Source organism: Filicampus tigris, chromosome 15 (genome assembly GCF_054856515.1).
Source record: "Filicampus tigris isolate MCC_2025a chromosome 15, RoL_Ftig_1.0, whole genome shotgun sequence".
Taxonomy (NCBI): Eukaryota; Metazoa; Chordata; class Actinopteri; order Syngnathiformes; family Syngnathidae; genus Filicampus; species Filicampus tigris.
The window spans coordinates 7,666,725-7,688,169 of NC_141231.1; the positions used below are offsets into that span (position 1 = coordinate 7,666,725).

The 21,445-nt window shown below is 40.5% G+C and overlaps 1 protein-coding gene across 20 annotated transcripts in view; it reads right to left on the reverse strand.

Annotated features, from left to right (window-relative positions):
* Positions 1 to 412: 412 nt before the first annotated feature.
* add1 (adducin 1 (alpha)) overlaps positions 413 to 21,445 on the reverse strand; it is a 29,946-nt gene continuing 8,913 nt past the window's right edge. For 2 of the 20 annotated variants that reach the window (XM_086053155.1, XM_086053154.1), the window contains exons 4-17: positions 20,720 to 20,871; positions 20,566 to 20,646; positions 20,326 to 20,475; positions 19,709 to 19,852; positions 19,528 to 19,626; positions 19,083 to 19,256; positions 18,664 to 19,008; positions 14,179 to 14,274; positions 14,001 to 14,093; positions 10,917 to 11,003; positions 9,048 to 9,204; positions 8,083 to 8,316; positions 6,926 to 7,018; positions 413 to 1,967 (exon numbers count right to left, since the gene is read on the reverse strand). In XM_086053155.1, coding sequence (XP_085909281.1) covers positions 1,681 to 1,967; positions 6,926 to 7,018; positions 8,083 to 8,316; positions 9,048 to 9,204; positions 10,917 to 11,003; positions 14,001 to 14,093; positions 14,179 to 14,274; positions 18,664 to 19,008; positions 19,083 to 19,256; positions 19,528 to 19,626; positions 19,709 to 19,852; positions 20,326 to 20,475; positions 20,566 to 20,646; positions 20,720 to 20,871 — 2,192 coding nt within the window. In that variant the 3' untranslated portion in view covers positions 413 to 1,680. The other 18 variants (XR_015089795.1, XR_015089796.1, XM_086053160.1 and 15 more) reach the window with 18 other exon arrangements.

Below are 21,445 nucleotides of genomic sequence, written 5' to 3' on the forward strand. Positions count from 1 at the left end.
GCAAAAAAAATGTTGGCCTGTGTATCTTTTCCTCTATTCGTCAATTAAATAACTTTCCCTCATTAATATGTACATTATAGACTGATCGTTTATTTTAATTCAGATTTTTTTAAGGATAAATACCATGGCAAACAGTTTTGTGGACATATTGTATTTATCTGTTAATTATATTGCTTGAATTTGGATCAGACGCTTTTCTTTGATTCATCCATCCATCCATCTGCAAAATTTAATCAGATTACGGGCATGTGAGCAGTTTAAGCAGAGCACACCCTAGACTGGTCACCATCCAATTGTAGGCCAGGGCACATATGAACAACCATGCACACTCACTTTCTCACTAATTGAATATTTAATCAGTCAGTTTAATCAACATTTTTGGAATGTGGAAGGAATCAGGAGTAAGCCTACCCAAGTATTTGGCTATTTTATTTTTCAATTGAGTGGAACATAAGCTAAAAACAAATGCGCCCAGAAAATGGTTCAGAAAAGCAGCACTTTTTTTTTTAACATAGGCAACACAAACAATACCAGTGATGCCAAGTGTGATGATAACCACAGAACAAACAAATGAAACTTCAATTATAGACAGAAATTCATTTCAAACAACCACTGAGCAAATGACTAGCATGAACATGAGCAGGGAAGCAAACTCTAACGTGCAAACCCAGCACCCTTTAAGTATGTAATTTTAATGCATTGTAGTTATGTGAAAAAGTGATGTTTATTTGTACATTATGGCAGATAACCTAAAAGCAAATCAACCCAGATAGTGGTTCAAGCACCTCAGAGATGTACCAGTTATGGCAGAGGGAACTTGTGATGACCATCAAATCACAAAGATTAACTTACAGAAATAAATTTTCAAGAAGCAGATGCTAACAATGCTAATGGCTAGCATGGCAAAAAAAGCAGGGAAGCAAAATGTCACGTATCAATCAGGCATCTTTAAAGGTCCAGTCATTTTACTTTATTATAGTTTTATTAAAAGATGGCGGAGTTGTAACAGAGGATGTTTATTTCTACGGCACATATATGACCTAAAAGGCAAATACATTAAAATAGTTTGCAGAGTGTGGTTAAAGACAAAACAATGAAAAATAAACAGTGGTTCAACAGTGCTCTCTCACAGCAAGCTAACTATGGCTCGTATATAGTGTGTGACAAAATAAAACATGTAATATTCAGAAAAATAACAGACACAAATGTGAATATGTTTATCTTTGTACACATTCCTTCATAGTAAAGCAACCACAGGAATACAGCCCATAACTGACAGGTGGTTAATTAGCTCATATGTTAGCCGCGGTCACTAAATTAGTACTTTTTTGCAATTTTAACAGTGAAATCAGTGGGTTTTCTTTCTGCATATACTTTTTTTTGTTCTTAATAGACACTTTTTTTATATGGTTACATCCCAAATACATTCTTGTGGTTACAATAACTGGCTTTGCTTTGCACTGGGTGCTTCTTAGACATGCATTTAAAAAATAAAAGGCCAGCAGAGTGGACAAAGACAGGAGGCATCACACCCTAAATAATGACTTTTTTTAATTTATTTTTTTTTTTTTTTTTTAGACTGTATACAAAATTGGCACGCGCTAAAGGAAAATTAAAGGTTAAAAAGCCAGCGACTAGTGGTGTTAAAACAAAGGGGGTAAAGCGTGAGGAAGCTCATACTTAGGACTCCGGCTTCTTTTTGTTCTTCTTCAAGAAGGAAGGAGTGCGGAACTTCTTTTTCTTTTTGGAGGGGGACTTGCTGGGAGACTCGTCGCCTTCGGCGTCAGCAGCAGCAGGTTCCTCGATGTCATCGGCGGGTTCAGCAGCAGCAGGGGCAGGGACGGCGTCGGAGTCCTCGACGGGAAGCGCTGGGGCATCGGATGGGTCGTCGGGGGTTAAGTCAGGCAGGGTCTGTCTCAGGGTGGCGGCGTCACTGTCGTCCTTAAACGTCGGCTCCGGCAAGGTCTCTAATGGGGAGAGTGGCAACGGTCAATGACAGAAAGGAGGCGCTGTTGAGTTTACACTCCCACACACACAGACAGGGTGACACTGCCTGTAAGACTCAGCATTGTTCACCCCTCTTCAGTCGCCGTTCTGTCTAAATTACATCAGAACGAAATGTGTCACAAGTCACAAGTTTTCCACCTTCACCACTAGTAACAGAGCCATAACAGAGGTGGGACAATGCCTGTGTGTAAATCCCCATTTTCTGCCATTCACCTCCGTAATCCCTGTACTGTTTGAATGACCTAGCAGTTTTCCGCCTTTGGAGGGACTGCAGGGTGGGATGACAAGTGTGTCTAAACCCCTTTAGCACTACCTTAAAAGGCAGCATTTTTTCACCTCTCCTCTCTCAATTTCTGTTCTGTAGAAACGGCACCAACACGGAATTAGGGGCACAAATTCAATAGCACTACTTTCCGCCTCCACTGTGTTTAAAAAAAAAAAAAAAAAAATGGGCCAACTCAAGATTTCAACTTTAATAACGTAAGTTGGACAATTACACTTAATGTTTGAAGTTTTGCTCTTGTGAAAAGTGGCTTTCCTGCATATCACAACAAGGAAATAAGAGTTCACAGAACAGGCGTCCCTGTTATTGAACCCGAACATAAAGACACAAGTAAAAACTTGTTTGCTTTGTTGCCATACATGTCAGTAATATTTTAAAGTTTTTCCATCTTAAATTTCTGTTTTAGGCCAAAATATAACAGAGCAATGCACCTGTGTGTAAGCCCCTTTTAACGCAGACAGTAAGATCCGCCCTTTTCTCACTATTTTCTGTGTTTCTCTACTATCTAAACAACGAGACAGAACAGCAGGGGGAAGTCAACCTTGGTATCATCAGACACATCATAAAGGCATGATGATGTGTAAAGCCCCTTCGACTCTCTGTAAAGGTCTGCTTTTGTACACCTTTCCCCCCCGTCGCTGCTAGATAAATGGCATCAACAAGGAATATGGGGCAAAGTCGACCAGGCAATTGAACCACAACGTCTCTAAGTAAACACCTTTTACACTGCCCTATAAAGCCCTAATTTCTGCCTTTTCCCTGATGTTGCTGTGTAAAAACAGAACCGACACGGAATAGGGGTCTTAAACTCAATCGGGAAATTTTCCAGACGGCATTTTTCTGCCTTTTTCGTGTCGCTGTTTTGTTCAAACGGCACCGAATCGGAATGAGGGACAAAATCAACCTCAGCCTCTGAGTTTCTTTAACTCAGATCAAAGCCGGAACAACACTGCCCATCATCCTGCCAGCGTTAAAAAAAACAAAACACTATTTCCTCAAACAGTGGTCTCCACTCTTAATAGAACCGCACCCCGATGAATGAATCGCTGCATCTTTCTCCATAACATGTGGGCTGTAATTAACATTACGACTGGCACCGCCATGTTTCGCTGAGGATGTCTTTATCACGACGCAACAAGGTCTACAGAGCAGACATGTCATCTGTAGAGCTGATTTTGTATATAAAATAAGTTTCAACAAAATTAAAGCTAGGGACGAAAAACCTGAAAGAAGCAGAGACGACGATGCCATGAGCAACGCGATTCATTTAAATAAAAATAAAAAGGCCTGGCCACTATTTGAGGAAATCAGAGTGCTCTTTCTGTCGGTTAGCTTTACCTTCATTTAAAACAGCAAAATCTTAACAAGTGCCATTCCTTTGTTCATTTCCACCCTGTGTATATAGACAAAAACATATATATATTATGTTCTGCTATAGACCACTTTGGTGCTTTCAAAGGTTATAAGAAAGCAAAACCACACGGGTGAGCTCACAACACCACATGGCAACATTCTTAACCTCCTGAGACCAAAAACACTGAAGGCTACTTGCTCTAGTTCAACAGTAATGATCCTAATCTGAAAGTGTAACTTCAACAAATGCCTCTTTAACTTAGGAACTTCTCATAAGATCGAAGTTAATTAAATACAGTCTGATTAAAAGGGTCGCAGGAGGATAATTGAATATGAAATGGTGCAGGTTTAAATGAAACAACCAGTGACATGAAGCTCACACAGCTACCAAAAAACACCCATTTTAATGTTAGTCTAATACTATTCAGCCTATTGCGCAACCATTCCTCTCCTACACACCCACACACATAACAATATGGTAACAGCTTTGGCCTTGGAGCAGCGTTTCCAAGCATGGCAGCATAAAAAGCCAACAGCAGGAAGCCACACACTCAAATAAGGCACTTGTGTACCTGGTGAAGAAGACATCTGTAATAAAAAAAATACATAACAAAACACATTCAGGATTTCACCCCACCATTTTGAGAAGGAAAATGTGGTTATTTTCGTTGAGGGTCGTTGGCAAGGAGCGAGGTTAACTAATAACGAAAAGGTGGGTGGTGAGGGTTACTTCAGGAGCATCTGCTATTCTTTATTTAGTTTACACATAATGAGTGCTTTTCAATACCGTTAATTCGATTTTGCAACCGAACAGCAAATGCATAAAACTTCATGCCAATCAGTTGAAATTTCTGGATCAACCTAAAATGCACGACATCCTTTACTGATGAACTTAATTTGACCTTGAGTAGACCTTTGAATGCAGGTGTCCAAATGTTCAATATTTCAGTACTTTTTGAACAAATTGCAACTTTTTAACTATCAGCTGAACAGCAAAATTCACAACAGGTGTTTGATCCAACGATGGACAACACATTTCCTGGTTCAATTAGAATTGGTATTTAAACAGTTCTCTTCATCATGAGACCAAGATGACTGAGGCCTAACAACTGATTAATAGAACCTCAACGTTGAGGGGCTGCAAACAGGATGTTCTGTGAGGGAGGTGGCCAATGATTACAGTGTCCTCAGCAGGTTGCAACAGAGCTATAGAGAGACTGGAAAAGTCATCGAAAGCCACAGAAGTGGACGTCCATGGAATTTTTCCACGGATCAAACACCTGTTATGAATTTTACCATGCAGGTCCTCGTTGGGGGAGCTCTGAAATAAACCTCACTCACGTCCAGGAGGAGCGTTAAGAGCTATGGAGTCATTAGGGCACATAGCACTAGCACTATAGCAAGAAAGAGGAGAGGCATGCCAGAAGACAAGCATGGAGATGGTTTGGCGGTGGGTCATGGAACTGTACGTACTTACTATGGTAACAGGTACTCTTTTGCATTTCCATCTCCTGATTGTAATCGCAGCCAAAAAGAAGAAAAAAAAAAGCACAAGTAGAAACAAATGTCTATGCAGATCAAACCACAGGCACAGTGTTAAAATTTAAAACAAAATTTGGGTGGTAGGGGGAACAGAATGGCGGCCCGCCATTCTTAGTGGACCCCAACGAGATGGACGATGGAAGGCGGAGGATCAAGGGGGAGACGTAATAGAACAGTAGCTCACGTCTTGGATTACAACGGACGTCAAAGCTGCATACCATTTACCTCTCACCTTGACTTTAGAGAATTACAAATTCATTATACAGTACACTTTTGTTGCTGCTGTGACGTAGGTGTAATCCAACTGTAATAAAGACCAAGAGGAAGGACATACTCATATGTCTACTGTATATTTTATAAACTTTGCCTGAGAAATTACTTTATATTATTTTTACAATTTCTACCGTAGTAAATAATGGAAATAGAAATAATCAATTCCAACGCTAAATTGTCACCATAACATTTTTGGGTAACAATTCTACAGTTTTAATTGTCACACAAGTGTAATACTAAGATATAATACTACTAATAATACTAATTATAATGATATTGGGTTGTTTTTATATTATAATAATACTAATATAATACTAATAATGACAATGTTAAGTCATACAAATATTAATACTGTAGAACACTAATGATAAATGGATATGATGTACAGTAGGGTGAATAATTATTTAATTCCTTGCTGAATTTGTTAGCTTGTTCACTTACAAAGAAATTAACAGTCTAATTATATTAGTGTTTATTGATTTTGGTAAGGAACAGAATGACATTTTTTTTAAGAATTCAAACAAAAACTAAAAATGCGCTGCAATTTATCAAGCTAAATAAGTATTTGATGCCCTATCTGTGACAAAGTTAGTACTTACAGAAAATAAAACCTTGAAGTATCTCAGCTGCCATTTGAAACTAAAAGCTTGAACTCCCGCCAATTTTATTTTCAAATTTAGAGGCTACTCTATAAACTAAAAGATTATAGATAAGATATTTTGTCTCCTACAGTAATGACTCAACAACCACAACAATTAGAGATAGAATTTCTTTGTAATTGAGCAAACTAACAAATTCAACAAGGGAGCAATCAGATAACAATTTCCTCCACTGTGACGTCATGCAGTTTGAAATTCGTTTTTTTTGCGCGAGTTCCCCTACAGATGTGAAATGTAATATACCTTTTTAGTCACTGTTTACTTTTAGCAACATTCTACATATGAATTTTACTCAGAAATTAACTACTTGTCCCTTCCTTTTTGTGTTCTTATTTAGTAGCTATGAGAAAAATAATGGGTTCTACTAGCGCAAAGGCCTCCCCTACAGGTTAAAAAGAGAAATTACTTTTTTCGCCACTGTTGGAAAGAACAAAGTAAATGGCCATTTGTTTAACGATAATTAAAGTTTAAACAAAAATAAGATAGTGAATGAACCCCAGCAAGATAAAACAATTATAAGACTTAAATATCTATAAAAATAAGTGTTTTAACGTTTGAATTCCTTTTCATTACTATTTTTACAATTGTACTAATTTTGCCTCTTGGCCTGTTATTACACAAACACAGAACAATAGTAATGCGATTAAAACATTTAAACAGCCACACGGATGCATAGGAGACTCCACATTGTCCTCTGGAAGACCACCAGAGATGTCATCCATCCAGCCTGGAGGACTGGCGGAAATCCCTTATTTAAACCAAGTTGGGCCAACGGGAGCCCCAGTAGTTAGAATTGGCCCAACTTTACCTTCCTCTGCTCTGACCGGAGTGCTGGGTGGCGTACTGGTGGCCTTTGGGTCTTTGGCCTCCTCTTCCTCTGGTTCTGCTAATTGCTCTTGATCTGGGGGGAAAAATTAAGAAAGTAATTTGACTACCAGAAAAAACAGAAAAGACTGATTGATTTAAGGCAAGAGGGATTCATTAAGTCACAGTTGAAATCTCCCTTCAACATGTCTCAAAAGCCAAACAAATTGACACATGGACAAAATCCTTGATAGAAATAATAGTGAAAAACCCACATTTATCACCGAAAGAAACTTGAAACTGATATCAATAGAAATGTATCAAAATTAGCCATGTATATAAGACACCATGTGTCGAACGGAGCAAAGAAGCCCCAGAAGGAAACAGAACCCTCCTTCAAATGCTCTTTTCTTTGTAGTTTATCTTCTTGCCATGTGTTCTTTTTAGCAATATTTTTAGGAATGTATTTGACTATTAAAAATGTGTATGTGGGAGGGGTCTCCTTTTTTATGGACCAATCCCCCGACAGGATTACTAACACTGGGCACCACATTGCCTTGAAAGTCTTGAGATTTCATTGAATGCTGCACAAATTCAGGACAACCCTCCTTTTTTTGCTGCTGGCTGCAGCAAGGCAGCGCAACAACTTGACCAAGTCTCAAGGCACGTTGTTTTGTTTGTTTGTTTAGTCTACATATACATTTCAGTAAGAAAAGTAAAACACCTTTACCCTATTACCCCCTACAGGTTTATATCTGAATTTATTTCAGCCGCTGTGCGAAACACATTTTAGGGTACCAACAACTTTGTCCACGTGTATTGGTTTCAATTAGTTTCAAAGGTGCAGGAGAGTGGACACCAACAGAAATCAATCCAGGAAGGGTTATAGCAGGAAGAAGCATCATCGTTCCAGTCCAAATACGGGCTGTTCTGATTGGAGAGGTTAAGCACAGCACAACCACAGCAAAAGGCACGTTTGGATGCGAGGAGCGAGCACCCGGGCGTCCTCGGCTCCTCGTTCCAATCTGCAGAATTCTCGGATGCCTTTGACATCAGAGCGAGGGAGTTGGGGGCAGGGAGGGGAGCAGCAGACTCAGGACCCGCCCGGAGAGGGGAGAGAGGACAGGGCAGGGTTGATCGCCTCCGCTTGACCTCATGTACCTTCAGCCTGATTCGCCTCCATCGGCTCCTTGCTGAGGGCTCGCAGCACGGCGCAGTGGAACTCCCTATGGGGGGAGTCCGGGTGGACCGCATCCGCAAGGGTCGGGGGGCCCTGCCCGGAGGCTGTTGCTGTGCCGGGCGCAGAGGGCACAGGAGGGGGATCGGGGGCTTCGACCGTCAGCACACTTTCCAGCTCGGAGGAGAGTGCTGCCTTAGAATCACCTTCTTCCTGCACTGTGAGTCCGTGTTGGCAGTGCACGTGTAGGTGGAGAGACATCATTACCCACTATTCCAGCTATGCTACTGTATAATGATTCATCCATTCAAATAAGCACTCCTTCAAATTGATGCTTCCTCATTCCCCCCATCCCGAAAAAGATAACTGGTGCAATTGTATCCCAGTTAACTGATGCTCCAAACAGTAAACAGAGTGCATTTTATCTCTGTTACTAACCAAAACAACAGCAACTACAGGAGGTACATAAATGGTCTCTCAGATGAGTCTTGTCGAGTTCCCTGCACAGCAATCAAGATGATCAGTTGTGTGTGCCTTATTAACCCAATCAGCCTCAGTTTTTGCCGTTTCTGTACATTTCTCCATAATAGTCCTTTTTATTTTGTTTTAAACTTTCATTTGATATAAATTGTAATATACTATCAATATTATATTTAAAAAAAATACATGCATTCACACAATTCCGTATTCATATTTTGAGATCTAATGGTCCACTTCTGACATTTTTACAGGTGTCGCCTTTTCTTGATGAATTCAAACTCCATCAAAACACAATGTAACATTTTCTCAATTGAAACACGTTTCCAAAGTACGTTGTCGGCAAATGATGACACTGGCACATGGAAGACAGTCCAAATCAGGTTATTCCGAGGTCATCCCCTATGCTACTCACAAACTCCAGGAGAGCATCTTTGCACAACATCGTTGAGGAATTGCTGTAGCTATTTACCTTCCGGTCCTTTCTGCTTCAGCTCTACCTCTCGACGATACTCGTCCAGCTCTTGGTCGGTGAACTTGTTGAAGGGGTTGGGCCCCTGCTTGCTGACAATCACTTTGGGCTGGTACTCCTTCTCGATGATGGCCTTAGACGCAGTCACCAGTTCCCCCTTTGGGACAAAGACGAGAAGGGAAAGGGGAAAAACAAAAGATGAAGTTTGACATTTACGGTAAATGGATTTTAGCGAATCAAATATCTATCTTGAGCAACCGGAACAGGACAGATCTGACGGATTATTACATTATTTTCATTCGACAGTGAGACAATGGCAGGAAAATAATGTCCTTGCATCTCTGTAGTAAAATCAAAGCTTTCTAAGCATTCAATCCAAATGCTGCTCATGTCAATAGGGGCATTTTTTTTTTTTGTATCTAGGAACTGCTGTGATGTACAAACGGAAAATTATTTTTAACATTTACATTCAGGTGTCTAGTTTAACTTCTTTCCCTCAATAGAACAGTATACAAAAATTCTCTTTTAATCTTCATCTAAAAGCCATCATTTTCCACCATTACGCTGAAGACAACCTGGAAATTTTCCACGTTTGGGGTTTAGTATCAGAGACCTAATAGAGGTAGGTAGGTGACTGACTGTAAATACACATTTAAAATGCCTGTAAAATAAGACATTTCCCACTATTTTCTGTGTTGTACTCCTGCTTAAGTGACATTTTCACTTTTCAAGGTTAACCAAAAACAAAAATGGGAATTACACATCGCATAATCAGTTAAAAGTCTCAGTGTGCCCTGGTCTGAGCATGGGACCAGCTGGAGAAGATCAGCCCCATAGGCAGGGCCAGCCAGGGAGGAGACCAGCCCGCATTATGTTTAGATTTTGAAGACAGTATAAATGTGAGGCCTGCATGTTAGACCGTGCCCCTTTTCTGCACTCGCCCGCGAGGATGGAAAAGCTGCCCGGATCTGATTATTGGATGATTCCTGAACTTCAGAGATGGAAAAGAAAACTGACGAGAAAATTCAATCGACTTGTGTGAGTCTTTATTTACATTGGATACCTTCTTGAAAGATAAAACGAACACACGCGAGACCTACAAAAAAACATTTAAACAGCGTAAAGCCTATTTTAAATCGTACGTAAATGCTAACATTTACCAGCAGCTTGGAACGCAGAGGAAAAAATTGAATTTTTCAGACTTCAGCAGGAGTGTCAAAACTGGAAGAGAAGTGAATGGCAAAGCCCAATTTACACCGCTTCTGAAGGCGGCACCATTCCATGACACAGAACGGAACAAAGTTGCATTTGGAGGTAGAATTAAAAAAAAAAAAAAAAAATCCTTTCATGAAAGTAGAGTACAATTCTAAATGATGTAACAAATCCACAATAACCTTTGAATATAAACTTTTCAAGATTAGTAAGAAGAATAACATTCCTACTCATGGAGTGGACATGAAATGAGGGGACAGGAACAGAGTTGAATAGTAATTTTATGCCATGTGAGGTAATGTATGAGCCCTAAAAGAGGCGAGGCAGTGCGTGTGTAAAGAAATTCTATAAGGTTAAGACCAGGGTGTGAAGTCAAACACTGAACACCCATCCTCGCATATTACAAGCGCAATTGTAGCCATCTTTGTGTTGCTGCGAAAAAGCGCACACTGTACGACAATCTTTTACTTTGCTGGATTTTGTGTAAAGCACAAAGGTGGATAAATGCTGCAAATTTGAAAGATTAATACATAAAAGAAGCAAAAGTCTATCCCGCACAGACCATAGCCTCCTTCATACACATCATACAACCATGGCGACAGACTCTCCTGAGAGAGACGATGTGAGGAACAGATTAGTGACTGCAGCTGCAAGTACCTTTCTAATAGATCTAGCAGGACTATAGGACCCCTCGGAGGCATCGAGGCCGTCAATAGTGTCTGTACAGTCAGACAGAGGGGCATCCTGCAATAGTAAACCCAGTGAGGGTGGAAGGATGTAGAAGGGGCAGCAGACTCATGTTAGCAACCGGGACTCTAGATACACGCATGCAAAGGCGGAAAGGATTCGCACAAGCAGCATCATTGCACAACTCACTTTAGTGTACCCCCCTCCCAAATTTCCTCATATAGTGGCCAGGTAGCACCTATCAGGGTTTAAAAATAAATAAATAATTAATTAATTAATCTTAATAGGAGTTGAGTCCTAATGCTAAAATCTGAGTTTCAGAAAATGTCACCCATACCCTAATTTTTAATAAATATATTCAGTATTTGGTTCTATTTTTGTGTTTTCTGGAAAACACGACAATGCATTTTCAGCCTCCGTGAGTAGTAGATTTGCGGCATGTTTCTACTCTGTTGTGGTTATCCCACATCGCATAATGCCACTTTCTCTTTAAAGTGGAAGTCAACCCTAACATTTTTTAAATGTTTTTTATAACATATGTTCGATGCAGGCCCACTAGTTGAAACAAGGCATTCTGATAAATATTGCGTTTGTTTGTTGCTCAGGTAACGACCAATCACGGTCGTGTTGTTTTTATAGGTTTGGTATGTATTTTTAATAAGTTGGAGGCCACTATTTAAGGAAAATGCGGTGTTGGGTTTATTGGAAGCTGGAGTTTGGAGATTTGATGACTTTACTGTATTTGATAGGAGTGGTATTAGTTTTTGTTTAATTACACCTGTGCATCCACTGAAGCAAACATGCAGAAAAGCTCCATACGCATGCAAAGCGGTACCATGCGTCAAAGCGGCATCTGCTCTCATGAAAGGGAATTTTAATACCAACAAACTCAACTGTTGACACTTCTGTTCATTTGCCTCACATCCTGCTCTTTCTTGTATCGCGGATGCGGAAAAACTACCCGACATACGGCGATGAACGCATGCATGCAAAACCTCAAAGAAGTCATGATTTATTTTGAGCTCAACATTCCATGAAGCCTGCCAAAGCGCATCCAAATATTAATACAACTATGACTTAATAATATAATGCACAATGTTCACTTATTGCAGCTTTTTGGTATTAGGGTTCCCCGACCTGGAAAGACAATATTTTAGCCCCATTTCCACCAAGGAACCAGCGATTTCTTTGTTTTTGTTATTATTGGTTTTTAAAGAGCACCAAAAACTCAGCCAATTTTTGGCACCTTACCTTTGGTACACCGACCTCAGTGGTACACTACCTAAAAAGGTGGAGCCATTCACACTGCAGTCCATTGATTAGTCGGTGTAGAAGAAAAACCTACAGAACACTATTCCTTTCCTTGAACTCAGCCAAGCACAAATGAACTGTAGGACATGACACCCATGACATGATTGCATATTGGTAGAGATCTCTGAGCTCTGAAGAAAGGTGCACATGAAGGAATTGATTTGGACTTTTTGTCATTACAGTCCATTTGGAGTGGGGCAGCAAAACAATAAATGGAGCTATGGTGACAAGAAGTGTATAATGGTGCAGTTTGCAGACATTTTGTCAAAGTTGGGCAGTCCGTCCCGGGGCTGGACTGGTCGGACGCTCCGGCCTGGCCGGATGCCCATTTTTGTTGCGGGGGGGTGGTGGCTGACAAATTTAAAAAAAGGAATGGACTAAGCATGGCCGGAAGTTTTTAGTCCGGCCCACTAATCGGCCCTCATGCGTGTGACGTGGTCGCGAGGCGGCCAAATTTCATCTCAGCCTACTCTGTGAAAGGCTTCTTTTTAGGCTTCTTTATACTCGAACATCGGCGCGAGCGGCAACTGCCGCATAGATTCACATGACGTTGGCGACAGGTCTGCAACATATGACGCGCACATTGTTGAATTGTTGCTGCGCTGATCTGTCCATTATGTCACATGTTGCATACAGTTTCCCACACTGTGGAGAGGATGCACCACGCAGCTCGTTGCTGCTGCAAAGCAAACTAGTTTGGCAGCGGCGTGGGTGTTATGTCACGTATGTGTGTGTAAAGAAGCTACTCACTCACATTCCTAATTGTATGAATAAGGGCGGGGGCGGGGGGGTAAAGTGCCCAGCTCTGCATTTTGTAATGCGCATTGTCGACATCTACAGGACTGGAGTGGAACTGGGCATCAGATGCACTTTTGGTTTTGGCGAAGGTCTGTCCATATTGGACGTTCGTCTTGATTGGCAGTCTGATGTCAAGTTAATTACATCCCGCCTACTTGGTGGAAATGTGGCGTTTCTTTATGTATGTATAAATATACACAATAATCCTTTGGTCAATGTGTTATGTACAAACTAGGGCTGTTCGATTTTGCCTAACAAGAAAATCCCGATTATTTTCTCTCAAACCAGGTGAGAACGATTACAATTGCTTTGTAAAATAAAAAATAAGGAAAAATGAAGTATTTTGAATGTCTTTTATTTAAACTTAATATTTCTTTCTTTGAACTCAAAATTCCTGTCAATTTAACTTAATACACACAGAACAATCCATTGTGATTAACAGCATTTTACTTACACAATAGATTTCAGATCTGTTCTTAAACCAATAATGGAAGAAGAAAGTGCATATACCATCTGAAACTAAATCATCAACATGAGAGAAAGTAGACAGTCAAGTCTGTAAACCAAACAGTCTGGAAACCAGTCTGTCAGCAAGTCATTTTGCTACTATTTGCCAAATCATTTATTAACTAAACGCTCACTTGCCTGAGCAAATAGCAGAATCGCCGGTAGCCATGGCTGTTGATGTTGTTTTGGACTCCGCGCTCATAGGAGGAAGCGGAAATGCAGAGGAAACTACGGTGGCTAAGATACACCAAAAATAAAAAAAAATCAAACGTGCCGATTTGAACGTTTTTAACATCGTTTTATCCAGAAAATTTGGTTTCGGTTCAAAATCGCTTAATCGAGCAGCCCTAGTACAAACCAAATAAAAGTGATTATGCAACCAAATAGGAGCCAATATTCCTTTCCAGGTCAGAACAGAAGTGACATTGCAGCACCGACCTGCTGAAAGTTGCGCTCCACTACCGAGCCAGCGCACAGAACCTGAGACTGAGGTCCCGCGGTCTTAATGTCCTGCAGATTCTGCTCACGGATCTACAAAAACACAGACATAATAAGAATTCATATATTGTAAAAACAAACATGATCAGGAGTGAACAGTAACAGTATCCAAGGCTACCTTATTCCTCATTTCCAGCACTTCTTTGGGATTGGTGTTCAACGGGATGAACTGATTGGCCACGGCGGCCTGTCGCATTCCATCCTCTTTAGTCCACTGCGAACGCCACACAATAATAAAGTCAACACAAAAGAGAAGCAAGAAGCTGAGAACCAAACTGAAATCATACACAAACATTTTTGCAGGCTTCACCATAAATAAAATAAACATGCTCAACTGAAAAAGAACAAAAATGGGTTGCCATGAAAAAAATGATTTGAATGAGGTGAGTCAGTGATTAAACAATATTTTGTTCCGATCAAATTGCTGCCATTAGCCACTCATGTGAATTCATCAAAACATTTTGTCTGCGAATACCAAATACAATCAAATAGTGGCCTCCCTTGTAGGAGACAATGCCACAATTTATTGACAGACGTGACACGTGAATGAAAAATAAACACCGCACCTCAACAACATTTTTGTGGATTTATTTACCCTGACCGAGCCACAGTCAACTCCAGCTGTATTGGTCAGCATGGAATAATTCAACTTCCTCTTTAAACCATAAACAACAGCGTTAAAGATGCCACAGCAGCTCTGCAGGTAGTGAGTGTTGTGATAAAGACGACTTTCATAAAAACGAAATTATACCTCTTAGTGGCTGTAATCATTTATTATGACTGACACCACCATGAGTCATATTAAATGTCAGTGAAGTTTAAAGACAAAGTACTACAAAAACTGCTTGTAATTGTATTATTTAATGTATTATTACTTATTATCAAAATGAATTGTAAAATATGTTTTAATCCTAGAGGACATCTGGTACTCTATGCAGTTGAATAAATAAAAGTGCACTGGTAAAAATAAAAACAGTATGAAACAACTTTCAGCTGAAGGAGATATATTTGGCACAACACAAAAATGGCATCTGTTAAGATGACATTTACGGTGGCGTTTAAAAATCAAGGTATATGTAATATTGCAGAAAGTCCCTTCTTCTATTGAATCTGACTATAAAACACATTCTTAAAATTAAAGATGTGCCCTTAATAGATGCTTTACCCCTAGAGAACATCCGACATCTGGCACCTTCTCGCAGTTATGTATATAGAGGCGCTTGGAAAATACGAAATTAGGGTCAGAGTTGAGTTGGTTTGGTATCGCCAAGTTTAAAGGCCACACAAATATGACAAATATTGGTTTAACTTCTTTGCATGATGAGTTGTAAGGACATTATATTGATCTATGATCAAATGATGCTCATAGGCTACTATGTTTCCCAATCATCAGTGATATGTTGAATCATACAAGAACACAAAAAACAAGATCATGATGTGTTAACATCCCAGACGAGGATGAAGAGTAGAAGAGAGAGGGATGGGATGAGGAGCGGGCGGGAGACGATGACGCTTACGAAGCGAGGAGAGTGGGCGGTGAAGGGTGAGCTGGCATCACCAAAGTCGTTTTCAAAGCTGATTAGACAACATCAACGACAACAGGGATAAGGAGGGAGAGAGAGAGAGAGCACCCCTGTTTTGGAAGTGGAATTACCATATTAGCTCATAATAGTCCCTCAATTAGATGCCGCACCACAATTAGTTGCCATCCACTTGACAAATAAACACCTCCACCTTTAACCAAAAGGATATACTAGAGCTCGTATTCGATGAAGGAGTGAACTGCTGAAGTCTTTTGAACTATGTTGCTAACCAGAACAGCAATACCTCAGTTTCCCAGATGAATTACTGTTAAAGTATGGCGTCTTAGCTCATTTTGTCATTAAGTTAACCAGTGCTGTGTTAATGATCTGATGTGAAGTTTTTTCAGGAATCCAAGTAGACTGGAAATATTTCTAGTTTTGACCATCTTACATTTTATTTCGTAATTTTTACCTTGATAATCTTTGCATTTTGTTATTTGGTTTTGGATGTAAACAATGTCAGCGCAGTCCACAAGAGGGCACGTTTAATGTAAGAACGCAAAGGGGATTTTCCTCCGCCATGAATGGTGTTGTATAGCGCCATCAAGTTGCCTTGCCTTGCCTTCTTGGTTGCTCCACATCGTTGTGTGTCCAACATTATGCTTTAGTGAGGTAACGATAACGGCGATACCGTGATATTAAAATTGCCACATTATCGTCGTTGTCATGTCACGATGTTGAAAGCAGCATCTCTCTGTCAAAGAAAACATTACTTTTCGCCCGGTTCAGCCGAACACAACAATGTGAACTACATACACCATGATACTTTGCGTAACTGAGCCAATAGGAACACATGACAATGAAAGGACTGGCCAAGACTATTTCTTTGTCGCTTGCTGGTATTATGTACAAAAACATAATTTTGTGCCTTTTTTTCCCCACCCACAATATTCAGATCTTTTTCTCCCCAATATCTTAAGTTTTTATCAAGTATTATGAGATGTTTTTCTTTTTGCTCCTTGCTTTATGCTTATTTGGTACACCCAGTTTGCCTCAGTTCTTTCCGTTTAGCTTCATTTCTCCAAAATATTCCCTCTAAGTATTTTTTGTGCAAATAAAGGAATGCCCCCTACAAAAACAACAATCATCTCCTTACAGCTGTTGTTGAGTAAATAAACATCCCCCATCATCAGCACCATTTGCGGAAATACGGCATTTGTAGAGGTAGCCCCAGGATTCTCTTTTACAAAAACCTGGTAATGCTCAGCAGGATTGTAATAAAACTGTATCAGTTTCAACACAAAAGGAAGAATGAGCAGCAGGTGAAAAATAAAAATCTAGCTTTCATGCAAGAATTATTTTCTTGTTGAAAATTGCGCCTGCAGGAAGCTCATGACTTTTTAAACGCAGTATTGGAGTTAAATGAGAAAGGGAAGAAAGGTGGGTTGAGCGTGAAGATGGACATGTAAACAATATATATACTCACTGAGGAAGAGCCTCACAACACAACATCTCCTACTTTTCCAACAGGAGATAATTTTTATAAAGCCAGGTCAAATTAGTGTTCCCCCCATCCCCGCTGCCAATCATGCAGGTTTAAAGAAAATTATAATAAACGTAATTAGGAGCAATTGCGATTTTCTTTATTTCCTTTTTTGGGGGGAGAAGGCAAATCATAAATTCAAGCTGCATAATCCTGAAAAAGGGCATTCGGCCTGTCTTAAGTATGCAAGCACTTTACTCATTTAGCTTAATAAAGAAATGTAAAATAAAGTGTATAGCTGAGCGGGGAGCACCCCCTGCTGATCGCTCCTCTGGGAAAAACATCCTCAACTAACAACCACAACAACAATAACGCATTTCACTACCCACACATGCAGTGGGGCATGCAGAGGGGCAGCTGGTCGGCTATCGTGACACACTGAAGGACTGTGGGGGGAACAATAAGCTACAGGATGACTAAAACAAGATAGAATGATCCTTTAAAAAATAAAATTACAATACTTGTAAACGTATCAAAACGAGGATCAACTATTTTAATATTGTATTTCGAAGGATGGGAGAATCTCAGAATGTTTTGAACTCCTGTTTTTTTTAAACCAGTGTTGGAGAATTCCACGCAATTGCCTGAATTCTCCAATTCTTCATTTTTCATTCCCATCCTTAATATACGTTTATAATATATCCAAGAATAGCCTTGAATTCATTACTCAAGGTAGTTTTCAGTTACATTTTAATGTTGTATTTAGCGCAAATTTATGATTTAGCTAACTGGGATTCATTTGCATTTTAATCTAATTTACTGTTCTTGCCTTTTTGCAAATAAGCAATATATATTAATTTTCAACACCTCGAAGCAGCATTCTCGTCCCCATATTATAAACCATCAGAATACGGAAGAAAGTGACTTCTGGAAAAGGCACAAAGCCAAAAAGATGAGGGGGGGAAAACAGCGAGTACAGTGGAGTGAGTTGTAAATATTAGACTTGTAAAGTTCATTTTAACAAGCACATGGGGGAAAAAAACTAATTTTAATAGGAGTTGAGTGCTAATGCTAAAATCGGAGTTTCAGAAAATGTCACCCATACCCTAATTTTTAAAAAGTCAATTTTTAGTGACCTTAATGGACCTAACAAATGGAAAGATATGTTTTTAAAAAATGCCAATGTTAGCATATTGAGTTGAGGTGAGTGTCAGAAAAATGAAAAAACTGAAAAAAAATAAAATATCATGTTCCCCCTGCCTCCATATCAAGTCTGCATGTTGCACACTGGAAAAGGCACAAAAAAACAAGACAGGCACACTGAGGGAAAAAAAAGTATACTTTTAGTGACTCTAAAAGAATAAAATAATTGTAAAATAAGCATTTTAAAGTATCAATTTTAAGGCAGTGAATTTTAAAGAAAATGGAGAAAAAGTTTTATTATGCTTTTTGGTTTGCAATAAGGCAATAAGACTTTACCCCTCACAGCCTAGTACACCAAGATGTCGACCAACTACCGCCAATGTGGTAGCTACTGTATAGATATACACATACACACACACACACGTATACTATGAACAATAAGGTAGGCACAGACCAAGCAGTTGGTTATACAGCTTGGCACGCAGACACCGGACGAGAGAGACTGCAGCAAGGGTTTGACGTGATCGTGTGTTATGTTCGTCCACACCTTAGGCTTCGACTTGGGGCTGCCGCCGTCGGGCCCGTCCTCGCCGGGCTCATCGGGCCGACCGCCGGCATTGAGCCAGCGGGTCTTGTCGCGCTGGCCGCGCTGGAAGCTGTGTTTCATTGGGGAGCGAGCGCCAGAGTCGCTGTCCTCGCCGTAAGAGTAACCGGCTGAGTGAGCGCTCTCCACGTCACTGTACTTTTTACCTTTGTCTCGCAGTGCCGGACAGCGGTAAGGGTAGCCAGTCCTATAGCCCTGATGGGGACCAGACAGTAGTGATTTAGGGCTTATCCTGTACAACTTACCTCAAATGTTTCAGGTTGACGTACCAGGTTGTCGAGCATTCGCATGAGAGCCTCAAACTCTTGCTCCCCGACTAGCCACTTGGGCTGGACAGAGGACCCGTCGCCAGCAGGCTCGGGAACGCGGGGACGGGACTTGTACTTGCCTGGGTCAAGCATCACCAGGTTATCTGGGCCTCCAGCGCTGGCCAGTGTTCGCACCTACACAAAAATTAAAAAAACGTGATATAGAATATTATTTAAAAACAAAAAATGTAATTCACTCATTATTCCACATACAAGTAGCAGATAAAAGGCCTACACTTCATTTCAAGTGTGGTATATTCATTTGGAATCTGGTGAGGTCATATGAAGTCCGATGAGCTGTCACTATCCGTGATGCAAGCCATCATTATGCTACCACTTGGCACAACCACAACAACAAAAATAGAAATAATCCATGAAGTTAAAAAAAAAAACAAATCTTTCTCACCTGAATCTCACATGCGTTGACCAGGTTGTGGATGTAATAGAATGCTTCCTCCACAGTTTCACCTACTGACAACAAACCATGGTTCCTCAAGATAAGCACCTGAGGTGATAGGAGGAAAAGGAAGCGCATGACAATAAACACTAAAGCACATGAACAACAACACACATTGAGGTGGTGGTACCTTGGCGGTTTTGCCCAAGTTCTTCTGAATGACAGCATTTTCCTCATCGTCCACCAGTATGCCTTGGTAGTCATGGTAGGCCACGTCACCAAGGGCAAGAGCCTCAGGTGAGATGGGTAGCAAACCGCATTTCATAGCAGACACCTGGAATTAGATTGAACAAACTTTTGTGATAAGAAGCTTATGTTGTGTTGTCGGAACACTTTGGATTTCGCAACTTATGAGTTAGCTAATAACAAAATATTCAAATTGAGACGAGATGACACTGGCAACCAAGCGTTGTAATTTAGCATTGCCCATCTGTCACACCTGCTTTCAATTGAGACTCTTGGGCAAATTCCCAAGTTAGAGTTGTCAAAGTACCAGCCTGGAATTTGGCCAAAATGACTGCCTAAATCCAAAATGGACTACTTTCAGTTTAACTGCGGGCATGGGTCCAAGGTACTCTTTTGTGCGTCCTGTTATGTCCACCTAATTTTGTGTTGATTGGTGAAACTGGTACCAGGGGCAATTTTTTTTTCTAACTTCCCAGGCAGCGCTAACCAAGGGAGTTTTGGCTGAGGTCGTGGTCAGAACCCCAAATACATATATTTTCACCATCTTATTTTCTGACGTACCGCTGCACCTGCAGCCGTGTGTATATGAACAACACACTTGACATCCGGCCGTGCAGCATAGATGGCGGCATGCAGATTGAAGCCGGCAGCGTTGACACCGAGGTTAGTACTTCCCCGATCTACAATGTCACCCGAGAGGTCCATTTTCACCTGAAGGACAGAGGATTAAAAACGGAATGATTAAAAACGGGGGGAAAAAAGCATTAGAACATCAGAGCAGAAACAGTGATCAACACTCACCAGGCTGGACGCAGTGACTTCGCTATACAGGAGCCCGAAAGGGACAATAAGGAAACGTTCTTGGTCTGAGTTCACCCTTACCTGGAGGACGGAAAGTAGGTCCCATTACAACAGAGGTTCCACCAATTTAATGTTTTGCTGTAAATCATCTTACTGTGAGATGGTTGTAGATGAGTTGCGACCAGCCAAACAGGTCGGTGAGCCGGTAGAAGGCAGCCAGCTTGCACCTGAGAAGCTTCTCGCCTTTGTCATACGAGATAGAATCCGAGCCACGCAAATCGTTCACCGGAGTCACCATACCCAAACCTTAAGAAAAGGGTTCACATTGGGGGCAGAAATATGGCCATACATGTTAACAGGATATAGCCCTTAAACATAAAGCTGTAATTAGCCAATCACTACCAAGAAGAAAGTCGCAGTGGGAAAAGGCAAAGAATGGGTGGAAAACTCATTAAAATCAAATGCCTTCAACCATTACTGATGAATGTCAAATATGAACTAATGGTATCCTTATATTGCTTAATGACTCTCTGTACCTACATGTCACATCCTAAATGTTCGAATGAGGCAGATCCTGACGTGGATGCAAATAAATAAATACTGGTAAATGTGAAGTGTGCAAACAAAAAAGGGGCAAACATCAATTGTGAAAATCAAAACAGGGTAAATGGAAATGAAAGACAGCTAATTGTGAAGTGTGGAAATGGTAAAACGAGTAAACGCGAGGAATGGAAAACAAAAAGTGGGTAAAGCTGGCGTGTGGAAATAATAACCGGTAATTGTGAATTACAGCTGAACGATAAGGACAAAATTTTAGATTTCGATGTTGATGTCAGAAATCTCAATGTCTATATGATACGGCAATGTCAATGTGTGAGAT